Source organism: Protopterus annectens, chromosome 12.part0 (assembly GCF_019279795.1).
Source record: "Protopterus annectens isolate FY-2018-M chromosome 12.part0, PAN1.0, whole genome shotgun sequence".
In the NCBI taxonomy this organism is placed as follows: domain Eukaryota; kingdom Metazoa; phylum Chordata; order Ceratodontiformes; family Protopteridae; genus Protopterus; species Protopterus annectens.
This window is the reverse complement of record NC_056746.1, coordinates 521,959,227-521,971,384: the sequence shown is the minus strand read 5'-3', so window position 1 is coordinate 521,971,384 and position 12,158 is coordinate 521,959,227. Positions and strand designations below refer to the sequence as shown.

Sequence of the window (12,158 nt, the reverse complement as noted above, 5' to 3'; positions counted from 1 at the left end):
AAACTTTTGGTGCCTGTGAATGTCTTGGGGCATCCTTGTTAATGATAACCAGAAGATGAGCCACTCAGAAGTCTTAGCTGTCTAATGGAAGTATTTGTATTGGAAAGCAAGAACTTTAATTTCAGTTTTATATTGCCTTTCGTCTGGGTCAGATACTGATCTGAAATGTTTCTCAGTCAAAGTTTGACTGTTTAGACTTTTTTGTGAGTGAACCTTTGTGTAGAGTTGAACAGCTTGATGTCTGTACTTTGCAACGAGTTATTTCTTATCGAAAACCTCAAATGTACACTGTTTTCCCAGTCTGAGAGCTCAGCTTTGTTGTGGAACGTCCGAGTAGCCTAATGCTAAGATAGTAGTTTAACTTGGGAAATCAGTGGAATTAGAATTGTTTGGTCTATGATGTGGAGAAAGTTTTTTTTTTTTTCCTTCTTCACAAGGAAAATTATGTTTTAGGGCAAAATTTTAAGTTTCTTCAGAAGTGGCCTCTGAATTTACTTTGAACTTGCTGGTAAATTGGCTGATACATTTTACATAGAGAAAACCTGCATGTATTTTCTGAATGGATAAGGTATTCAAACCTGCATGTCTTTTCTGAATGGATAAGGTATTCAGAATAATGTAATAGAATGCTGCATTGTAAAGTATTTGCTAGTTTGGAAAACTTTCCAAGTCATTCATTCAGATTTTACCAGAGAAGTAATACTCCTATTAATTTCACATTGACATTACTTTAGAACAGTTGCTGCCTCCTGGTCTGCTGCAGCTATGTTTGCCCAACACTGCAGTCTAGTAAGACATCCCGAAAGCTAGATTTATACTTTTTGGACTTCTAAATTGATGGGAGTCCATTTACTCCATCCTCGTCTCGGTTAGTGTGCTGCTCAGCACTTGATCAGAAAAGTTTTACTCTGTTGAGTAAATAATGTGGGAAGAAATAGCCAGGGAATTGTTATGGCTAGGCTTGTATAGGCCCTAGGGCTGATAGCCTAGTACCAACCTATGAACCTATGAGTGGTTTCATCGGTGTTTGCTTTAACAGCACAAGAAGAACTCTGTTAATATGGTGCTATCCATCCACTTTCCCTGTGGCTTCCAAGCTTGCTTCTGTTATGATCCTGAGTTTTCTCTTTGAAAAAGACTACTATTCATTGCGTATTTTGGTCAGAACTTTTTACAAGAAGTAATAATGGGTGAATACCACCCCCTCCTTTGAGTGTTTAACATCAAAAATCAGACCCCCTGAGTTAAAAAAAAAGAACCTCTTGCAGAAAGCAGTCTGGTAAGTTACTCCTGGTAAGAGGTACTAAGGGAGCATTTGCCTTGTTTGACTGATGGCTAAAAAGACCTGGTGTTATGGGTACTGCTCTGGTTAGCCTTTTTGCTTACAAAAACATACACTGGAAAGGTGGTGGCAGACATGTAAAGACTGGTAATGTTTGTACTAGAATGATGTAAGAGACAATTTCTTAGAATTATCCAAGTAATTCATACAAGCCTTCTGTGACATGAGGTTGTATATGAAATATTCAATAAAATGTTTGCTCTTGCATCTGATATCCTTTTTTTTTTAAGCTGGAAAAAGTAAATTATGTGATCTTGTGTTTGCAGAGTTTGACAAATTTCTAGAAGAAAGAGCCAAAGCTGCAGAGAGAGTTCCTAACCTTCCTTCACCTCCATCAGAAAACCCAGCTCCCCCAACAAATACGGCAAACCGAAAGAAACAGGAACGCCCTGAAGATACCCTCTTTGCTTTATAAATTGCATAGTCTGTTTGAAATGTCGGGTCGATTGCTGATTGCTGCTATATACAGTCACACTTTACCTACACCTTAATGCAGCTAACGATGCACTGTGTTGTTTTGTTTATTATTTAAAAAAGGGGGTTTCTTCCTAAGTAGCAATCCTGCGTTCTCTTAAAGAACTACAGCAAATTCCATTTTGTTTTCCTTTTTACACTGGCATGGCCCTCTTTCTAGTTTAAGCCAATTAACATTGCCGCTTATATTTAAGAACACTAAATGTGCATGAGTAATTCTAGGTTTTATGTATTTGAACTAAAAGCAAGAAGAAAAAGGTGGCTGAGAACCACATGAATGCTAAAGATGGTAGCAGTAGGTAGCTACAAGCTTTTTTGGAGGACGAATGGCTAAAAAGTTTATAATGGCATGAAATTAAGCACACACTGGGTATAAAATACAACTTTGTCAAAGCCCAGATGAGATCTAAACAGCACAATTTCTCAAATGAAAAATGAGTACAAATTAATTTTTTTAATGGATGTATCTGATTAGCAGTGTGGTGCATTGAAGTAGCTTGGTGACATTTTATTCCTGTTACATCGCAACATATGATCTCATGCAAATCAGGATGTGACAGAACAGACAAGTCATTCTGCCAACCAACCCTTAGAAATGTTACACTAGCAAAACTTGCAGAACTGTCTGTTCCTCTAAGTTTAAGGTCTGTTTGCAATATTTGTAAAGTAGTGTACGCTAATTCGGTTTGAGTAACAACTTTTATAATATGGCACAAACTGAAGCACTGCCCATATAGGTTAGCATTAAGAAAAGATCACCGAGAAATGAAAACCATTAGGAACCATATCTTTAGATTATAGGAAGCGGTTTTTGCAATACAGCAGAAGTTTTCAAGCTGGTGAGGGCTGCTTGATTTCTTAATTGTTTTGCCTTCGAGCAACAGAAATTGTATAGTTGTACAGGTCTCTTGTACTTAGAAATAGGTTATCTAGGGATAGATCCAGTTTATCATAGCTTAATTGCTAGCCTGTTTAAAAATTGTGAAAATTACATTGAAAGACTAATTGCTAAAGACCTAATATACTTTATAAATAGTGAAGACTTAATAGGTATTGATTGAGCATTCCAGTTTTGAATGGTCTGCCAGCTCGGAAGTGGAAAATGCATCCAGAAACGGGCAGCTGTTCATGGTGGGTCTGTTATCCAAAATGCTGTTTGTCCTCTTTCTAGCTGATCCATATATTCAGCTTTTATTTTATACATGTTAATGCCGAGTAATGCAGCACAGCAAGTAGTTTGCACCCACAGTATGCAAAGTAGAAAAAAACCTTTTCCAGTTTGTAATATCTAAATGGCATTTTTACAGGAGATTAAATTTCCTAAATTGCAACATACAAGGATGTGGATGGAGAATGACAATACTGGTTGCTTATATTTTATAACTTAAGCCCAAAAATAGCCATGGCTTACTAAATGCATGGATTGTGTATACAGGGGTTGACATTGTATAGAAATATATTACAGAAATGTATGTATTTAACAGATAAATATGCTTTCTGTTTTTCTCTGTACTTTCAAAGGGCATCTCTGTCCAGAAGCTTATGTAGTTTGTCATTTGCTATGCAGAGCTAACCTGCCTTGCATATTTGTACATACTTCTATATTTTTTCTCACTCTCTATGCCACGGCAGTGCACTTTGAGATCTTGTAACATGACCTGGTCTAAGCTACATTATTTTGTATTTATTTGCACTCATTTAAATTTGCAATTCTGTGAATCTGTACTTTATCAGAGTGCCTTTGGATGATGTCAGTGTTTATTTTTCACAGACTTGATTTTACTAGTGTTAAGTGTAAGTAGCTAAACAGCATTTCATAACCATTTTAGAAAAAATTTGGAAGTTGAGTTGATTTTGATGCTCTGAGCCTTTAGTTCACCTACCTTCCACAACATTCTCTTACTAATCTGTGAAGCTGCCTGCTGTTCAAACTTCAAATGTAGCCTGCCAGTGACTTCCATCAGCTTTCATGTACCCAGTGCTGGCTGCTCTGGATTAGAGGCCCACGTGCATCTGGCAAGCTGAGCCTGATGTCTACACAGGATAACTTGAGGTTTTAATTGCAAAAAAAAAAAAATCTTTGGGGAATATTGGTGTGTGTGATATATGTGATATTTGGTGTCTGCCACTGGCTTTGAGAGGCAATGTTTTGTTTTGTTTTTAGTGTTTGGGTACAGAAAGCTGTTATGTGAGAAAAACTGAGGGTGGAGCTGCCCTTACCTTTTTCTACTGTTGCATTAAAAAAGAACATACTAATCTTTTAAATGAAGTACTGCTTGCCAGTGCAGAGTGGTGTTTTCTTCATTCAAACATAATCAATGTGTCTTGCCCTTTCTGCTGCAGTTGCCACTCTTGCAGAGGCTTTTACTGGTCTGCATAATGCTTGTGTGTTCTGCACTGTCAGGCTGCTTTGCATTTCAGAATAACCTTTAAGCATTTGAGAAGAATTCTGCTGCACGGAGCAGTACCATTTGGCTTGCATGCATCGGATGGTCTTAAATTACTGAGTGCAGGTTACTATGCCTAGTCTGCTGCAGACTAACTTACTGTCGTCTCATAGACCACCACAGTATATGTAATGAAATGGGATCTAGAAGTGTTTTTGTAAGGGTTCTTAACTGGCTGCACCCCAAATGTGGAAGCCCCAGCACTTATACATACCTCTCCAAGTTGACTCAACCTCGCAGGCAGTTTGTTTGGAGATTGGCTGTATGGAGGCAGAGCCCCCCAATCAGGCCATGCAAGATATGCAGCCCCCCCCCCCAAAAAAAAAAAAAACACTAGCATTGAGTGACTTTTATTGCTGTGGTCAGATGTGTCAAGAACCTCTTGTCAGTAGGTTTTTCAATATTTTGAAGTAGACCCAATACTTTTGTGTCATTTTAGTGTATACCAAGTGCAGAATTATTTCAAATAAAGCATTTTCTTCAATATAGTTAAATTCAGAAATGTGAGTGCTCCTCTGAGTTCTGCACAAAATATATCCTGTTTCACATGCTTTTGGACTACTACAACCAGCTAGTTTTGCTTTGCTTATGAAACAAGATTGCGATGGCATGATGGAAATCCACTTACTTCTCTTTGAAGAGGGCTAGGCTCTGTCCTGCATGCACAGTTCATTTAGAATTGCCCTTCCTGTTTTTTACATGTAGCCAAATATATTTCTGATACAACACTAAGATATTATTTACAGTAATCTATTCTACCTGTGCCTAGGTGTTAAAAACAAACCATCTACAGTTGTAGTGCATGCCATGTTGATGAATTAAAAAAAAAAACTTTTGTTTGTAAGAACATATTTTAACCCTGTGACTACTAGTACTGTTTTTCTTTGTGTGTACACATTTTATTTGCTACTTAAAACTACACCTAATTGTTAAATTATATTTTTTTCTTTGTATAAGCATCTGTGTTAACCACATGCTTTCTTAACCAACTTTCATTGAACTGGTTTTGTCAAAGTGCATTCCTAAGACTTCTAGTCTCATTGTGGGGATCAACATTCAATTTCTGATTCTTGGGGAACATGTGATATTGACAGTAGATAAGTTGTTTACATGACATTGTCTATATCCTGTGAAATTAAGTCATTGTGTAAATGTTTGAGGTGTAGTATTAAAGCATGTTCTGTGAGTGATGTATAGTAATTTGGCATTGGCTTCTGATTTACCGCCAGTCTTAGAATTCATATATATACCTGTAAAAAAAAAAAAAACGTATTCTTGACTGCTGTTGAGTCTGATAAGCCTGTTAAAAGTGGCACACTGCCCTGTGTTTCATACAGTTCGACAGCAGTATTGGGCACTGGAATAAATGTGGATGGCCCTTATTCCATTGCTATTCTGAAATATAACATAATAGTTTTCTGTTTGTAAAGTCTTATAAAACAATTTACTCTGCAGTGGTGCAGAAATATGAGTGACATACTTAACAGATTTTAATCTCCAAAGCAAAACGTTTATACTGAATCAGATTTAACATGGAACCTGTACCTCCTGCATTCATTTGGGCCCTGTTTTTGTCAATCCCCCCTTCCAGGTGTCCTCATTCTGTTAATTTCATCAGGCTATTAGTGGGCTTGTCCAAGTTCACCTTTTCCATTGTTAATATCTGTTCTTTTCAAAAAATTACTTTGCAAGACATGGTGGTTTCCTTAGGATTGATGAATCCCTGCAACATGTATGATTAGTCATATTCTTATTTCAATTCACTTGTGCACATGTATGTACATGTATACATATGTAGATCTCGGTAGCTATAAAGGCTTGTAATTTGTTTTTGTAACTCCATTCATGTATCCTGTAATTTTGTTCCCTGTAAACTTTTATGTCTTGATCTCTATTTGCTTAGTGTATTGCTCAATATTTTCATCGGTTAGTGACCTCAGGATGAAAATGAAAAACTCCTAGAACTTGTGTCAAACTGAATTTATGATCACCTGTTTTCAGTTGCATCCTGTAGAGTTATTTTTTATAAACCAGGAATTATTATGATTGGTTGGTTTAATATTGCACAGTTTATTAAGCACCTTGTTCACAGCTTGTGTGTGTAACCTTTAATTGATGTTTGTATGGTCACCTGTGTACTCTGGCAAGTTTTTTGTCTGGCTAATTGCTGAAAATCTAGCATATAATCAGATTCTTTGATATTTGATTCAGTACTTCAGACATCTGGATTGTCAGCTTTCATTTTATGCTCTGTGAAGTACAGCAAAAGTATTTAGCATTTTTTTTAATTTCTTTAAATCATTTACAGTAATTCAGTATTTTTGTTGCTGTTGTTTTTACAGACCCAACAGGCGGTTGTTTGAGTTAGCAAAAGTACCCAGAAATGCGGCATTTTTGACCATATCTGTGAACTGTATTAGCCAAAGTCCCATCATTGGTTTCCAGATCCATTGTATACACACCGTCATTCTTACCTGTTATAGTGTCTGCTAATAGATATGCAAAGCCACTGTAATTTGTCAGGGCAGAACCCCCACCACCACCACCAAAAAAAAAAACAGTGAGAATGGTTTTAGGGCTACCAGAGATAAAATTCACTGCACAAGCAATATGGATGAAAGACAAAAACACTAGAAAGGTGTGCACTAATGGATGAATGACAAATAATGATTAATAAAACAGCAAAGTGTTCTGTGGTGGTCATGTCACTTCACCTAATTTAGTGTACAGTATGAGTAAGGAAATTGGGTGGAATTCTAAAAGGGTTATACACAATCATTACTAGTAGAAAAACAAAAATGTATTTTCTTTTACTGGCAAAGAGGTTTTATTCTTCACTATGATGCTAGTGACCTAGCTTTGATTAGTGAGCCTAGTTGTAGCTGAGGAGAGGCAATTGAATAGATGATGTCCTGCTCTGATGTCGAGGGGGTGGATAAGTCACAGCTGCTGCAGCAGGTGACTGACATCCCTCTTACATATCTGGAGTGGTCCATTCTTTGCCCAGGGTTAGTAGCTTGAATTTGGAAGAAGTGGTGCCGAACTCTGGAGAAGGGGGGCAGAGACTTGTGAATTGGACAATAGAGAAGGGGGGAGCAGATGTTGAGCAAGGAAGTATAAAGAAATGTACATAAAAAATTATCCATCTTTGTGCAAGAGTGACTAGTCCCAGTTTTCCTGCAAATTGTCAACATTTGGTTGATCCTCCCATTTCTCCAGTGTTATTTCCTGACCATGTTTCTAACTATACAAGTTAAATTGGAAACATTTCAGTTGCTGCAGCAGTTTGCCTTTGAGTGGTATTTCTCCTCCTGGGCAGTTGTGCAACCATAGAGTTGGTGTATTTAAGTGAAGGGTGTGCTTTTTTGTCATTTCCGGTTGTTTTTGATCCATTAGGATAAATTACTTTGTGTTGGAGGTTTGGGAGTTACGTTCTTGTGGTGGATCTGGCAAGATCCATCTATAGTATTAAAGTTATGAAGATCTCACATGTTTACGGCAGAATAAAGGCAATTTATAGGAAAGGAACAAAAATGTTAGACTAGCAGAAGCCCTGTAAAGAGAGAGAGAGCAAACAATTATAAGAGGGTAGTGTATGTAGTCTTAATGAAATGAGGCAGTGGGGAGAGAGATGTGGAAACTTCAGTGTATCTTAGTGGAATTGTATAGTGAAAGTGGGGTACCATCTCCAAAAAAAAGAATAAAAAAGAGCAAGTGGATGCAGTTTGGGGACACAAAGTGGTCTGCTTAATGGAACTGCAAGAAACTTAATTTGTGCGAAAGTTAGTGGGTGGATGTTTGGAACAGCACTCTTAAGGAGGGAATAGTCAGGTAAAGTGTCTGAATTTTGAGGACACATAAGAAAGGTACATGGCTATTGGGGAGAGTCTCCTGATGATTGAATAAGATTTGTGGCTTATCTTCTGAATAATAGGAAGGATGGGTTGCCAAAGTATTTATTGACTGGAATAGAACCCTGATTTAAAAGGACCTATTGCAGACTCAGTCCAGGGCTTCACCTAAGCTTCTATTTACTCCCTTTCACTAAACTGCAGCTCCACCTTGATCTAAAATCACCACTTGCCCTTCTAGTGAACTATTAGACAACATCTACTGTAGGTGGTCTCTCCTAATATAACATGTCATATCATGCCACATGTCAGCATACAACACATGCTTCCCAACCTGGAACCAGCTATGAAAAAAAATGCTAATTAAAATGAAAGAAAAACAAATATGCACACCAAATGAGGAGATCCCCCACATTTGTAACTTGTATGGTTAGAATGTCCTTGCTTTCTTTTTCTCAAGAAAACACTGGAATTTGTTTGAGAGGCAGATACTGTTTAGGCAAACCGTGAATCAAAACATATTAAAGTATTTTTTTTAGGTAAAAGAGGTTTGCAGATAATTTCCTGGACACCAGTGTGTTGACATTAACTTCATCTTCTGTATTATCATTTTGTCACCGCTGTTACATTTCGCGGTATGATAGTTTACAGAATGGTCGTGTCTTGTATTCATGAGCATTCCATTTGTTTTATAACAGTATTTTCAGATTTGTTATTAGTGTATAATCTTTAACATTTGGGTAGTTTAATGCAGCTGCTGAACCTCTCTTTATTAGATGAACGTGAAGATGCATTTTCCCCTCAGAAATGGGTGAAATGATGTAAACAGATGGTTATGTATCCCATACAAGCAGGTTGATATCCGCATAGAACAGAAACTCACATACTGTTTAAAATGACAAAAAAAAATCAAAGAATAAGTTCATTATGTTTTAACTAGGGAAAAATGTTTGTATATAACTGAAATTCTAACAAATGTGCAGCACAGTTGGGTAACATACATTGGTATATCGTTTTATTTTATCTCCACCCTCATCTTCATTTTCTCCCTTTCAGTATGCTGTAATTGTCATGCCATGCATCCCCACCTGTCTGAGATAAGAGGGAGCATGTTACCGTGACCTGTTGAGTGCTCTGAGCCTGTATTGTGCTGCATCCTTTACATTTGCAACATATAAAAACATTTAGCTTGTCAGCCATGAGCATAAACTTTAAACATTTTATCAAAATCTGTAAGAGAATTTCCTAAATATATGCATAATAAAGGAAGCCCAAGCACTTTTATTTCTGAAAAAAATGTGGAAAATGCAGTGTTCAGATGAATTTATTTTCCCCTCTTTACATATTGTAGTTTCTTACCCCTAGCAACCTCAAAACCTTGTTAAAAATATGTCTACACTAGCCAGGGTTAAGGTGCAGATTATTACTATTATTATTTTAACCTTTAAGGAAGCTTTCTTTGTTTGACTTGGAAGCGCATGAAAATTGAAATGGCCTGGGTTGGTCCTTATATTATGCAGATGAAGGTTGGAGATTTAAATCTACCTCTACAGTAAACTGCTGTTTGTCTTAATCATGTTTCAGCAGTTGTAGGTGCAGTATTCGAGCAAGGATGATTTTACCATCGGACAGCATTCTAGAGATCTGTGCATAAAATGACCCAAGTTTACGTAAAACCACAAGACTGGACTGGACCAGAGACTGTGCCAATCTGCTGCCAGCCACATTTCACAGTGTTACCATTTTATACATTCATAATAAGTGAGGCTTTTAACACCCACCCAGTCATTTCCTGGATTAGGGGGGTTTGTTGCAGAGTGGATTTCAGAGGCCTTTGTCAACTCGTAATTGTTAAGCTTTCCTCTTCTGTTGTCCCCCCTCCCCCCCCAAGCTTAACATGTTTGCTAATTTTATATTGTTCCAAATCTTAGAGAGGCAGTTAATCTCCCACTGGCATAGGTTGTGATGTAAAGAGTCAGGCTGGAAGGGTGTACTTGGCCTCTGCACCATTCACTTTGACCTTCTGTTTCAAGCCACTGAGCAAGCACAACTTCCCAAGTCACAAAAAGAAAAACAGCGTTTAAGAAAACCTCCCCATAGACTGTCTGAGATTTGTATCCATATCTTTACTTAAGAAAATTCAGAATTTATTCAGTCAGAACACAGGTTTGACATTTTCTTAAAAAATCAATTTGTTAAATGTTTGCATTTGGCAAAATCATTCAACTGAATATCTTCATATTTTTCAAACTAATGTAGTAAAGGTAGTGAAATGACTAGCTCTTTTAAATGGCAGCAAAACTGCACCAACCTAGTAGACTGGAAGTGTATAAATAAACCCAAGTACTGAAAGAGTATAATCCATGTAACATACTAGGCTATTTAGGAAATCTGGAGACAGAATTTGAAATCTTTGCTTAAGTGGTTGCCTGCCCTGCCTTACCATCATTTTTTGTCTTTGTAATCCATTAAATGACTGCAGATGTATTTTTTTATACTGTTTTTGATCTTAGGACAGTGGGAATTCAGAGGAAGTCTAGTGTCTCAAAATTCTTCCTGCACTAGCCAGCAAGCTTATGTTTTACAGTTTTTGCAGATCACATCATAAAGTTGGTGATTTTCCTTGCATGTACCATTGTGGATGAGTGAGCCAATGTTGGCAGGCACATGCATTTGAAGAGATCACTGTGGTGCTAAGACCCATGCCATAGTCTCTCTCTTGCCCCCCCCCCCCCGAGTCTTTGCATTTGTAATAAGAATAAGTTAATTTAATGAATGTAGTATACAGTAATTTTGTTTACTGTATTGATCATAATTATGACAATGTTTCTTTATACTGTAGAAAAGGGAAACTACTATAAGTCAGAATAAATGTAAGCTGGATTTTTCCAGATGTAACATTCTTACCCTTTATGGTACTGACCTGACCTTGTTGGACATGTACATGTTATAAGGACCCACTCAATATTTGTGTGGTTTGTTTTTGCATTCTGCACTTACATGAAAATACTGTAACATTTACTCTTATGTAACGTGTAATTGCTTAACCTTGTATATTAAAGTTCATAGCTTTGCAAAAAGGTGGAAATATTTATTTACTGACTATACTGGGATAGAAAGAGGAAAACTTTTACAACCAAGCATAAATAGTTTTAAAACTGGCTTTAATGTTGTGTTATAGCTTTCTTGTGGATTAAGCCAGTATATTTTTGTGTGTAAGAATAATTCAGATGTATTATTTATATCTATCTTTCACTATAAACAGCTGCAAGACTGTAGTTACTTGATTCTTGCATGTGAAATATTCAAATAAAACACTACCAGTGTGCTCTCAGCGTTTTTAATTTCTGTAAATGTTGTGAATGTCCGTCATGTTTGTTTTGGATCTGTTTGACATAGTATTTTATACTAAAATAGTTATATTAAAGAATTAATAAGATATATCATACAGTCTTTTGTTTCTTGTAGATCTGTGTTACATACTTTTGTGTTAAACTATTTTCTGTTTGAGGAATTGACATTGGGCCAGATTCACAATGGCTTGCACGGAGTCTACGAGTAGAGTAAGACTCCATGCAGCCATCATGTCCGACGAGCGATCCACAAACGGCCTGTAGGGGTGTGTAAGAGAGCTCCTAACACGTCTCCTACACGGAGAGGGCTGTGATATGCAAATTACCTCACTTGCAGCCAAAAGACATGCAAATGAGGTAAATTTGCGATCCAGGAAGCAGAAACCTGTCCGAGTAGGAGACATGTTAGCTGCAGAAATGTACTCAGTTGACAACTGAGTACCGTTCTGCAAATAGCACAATGGAGCCTTGTCAGCTCCAAATAAAGGTTGCATATGGTTGAGGAAGCATGCCAATGGCCAAATATACGGCCATTGGAAAGTTTCCCTGATGCAAAATTAAAATAAAAATATTTTTTTTCGGCGATTTCCGATGTTTAAGCGCAGCACCACGCAAACAGGGTGTGCTATAAAAATCATAAAATAAGGCAATAAAAGCCACAAACATGGAATTTATGAAAATTGTCAAATTT

The 12,158-nt window shown here is 37.1% G+C and overlaps 1 protein-coding gene across 1 annotated transcript in view; it reads left to right on the top strand.

Annotated features, from left to right (window-relative positions):
- The window catches only part of TOM1L2 (target of myb1 like 2 membrane trafficking protein), a 927,227-nt gene extending 915,785 nt beyond the window's left edge, over positions 1–11,442 (top strand). Inside the window, exon 14 of the mRNA XM_044088936.1 lies at positions 1,609–11,442. Within this exon, the coding sequence (XP_043944871.1) occupies positions 1,609–1,757 (149 nt within the window). The 3' untranslated portion in view covers positions 1,758–11,442. The remainder of the gene's footprint in view (positions 1–1,608) is intronic.
- Positions 11,443–12,158: the final 716 nt, after the last annotated feature.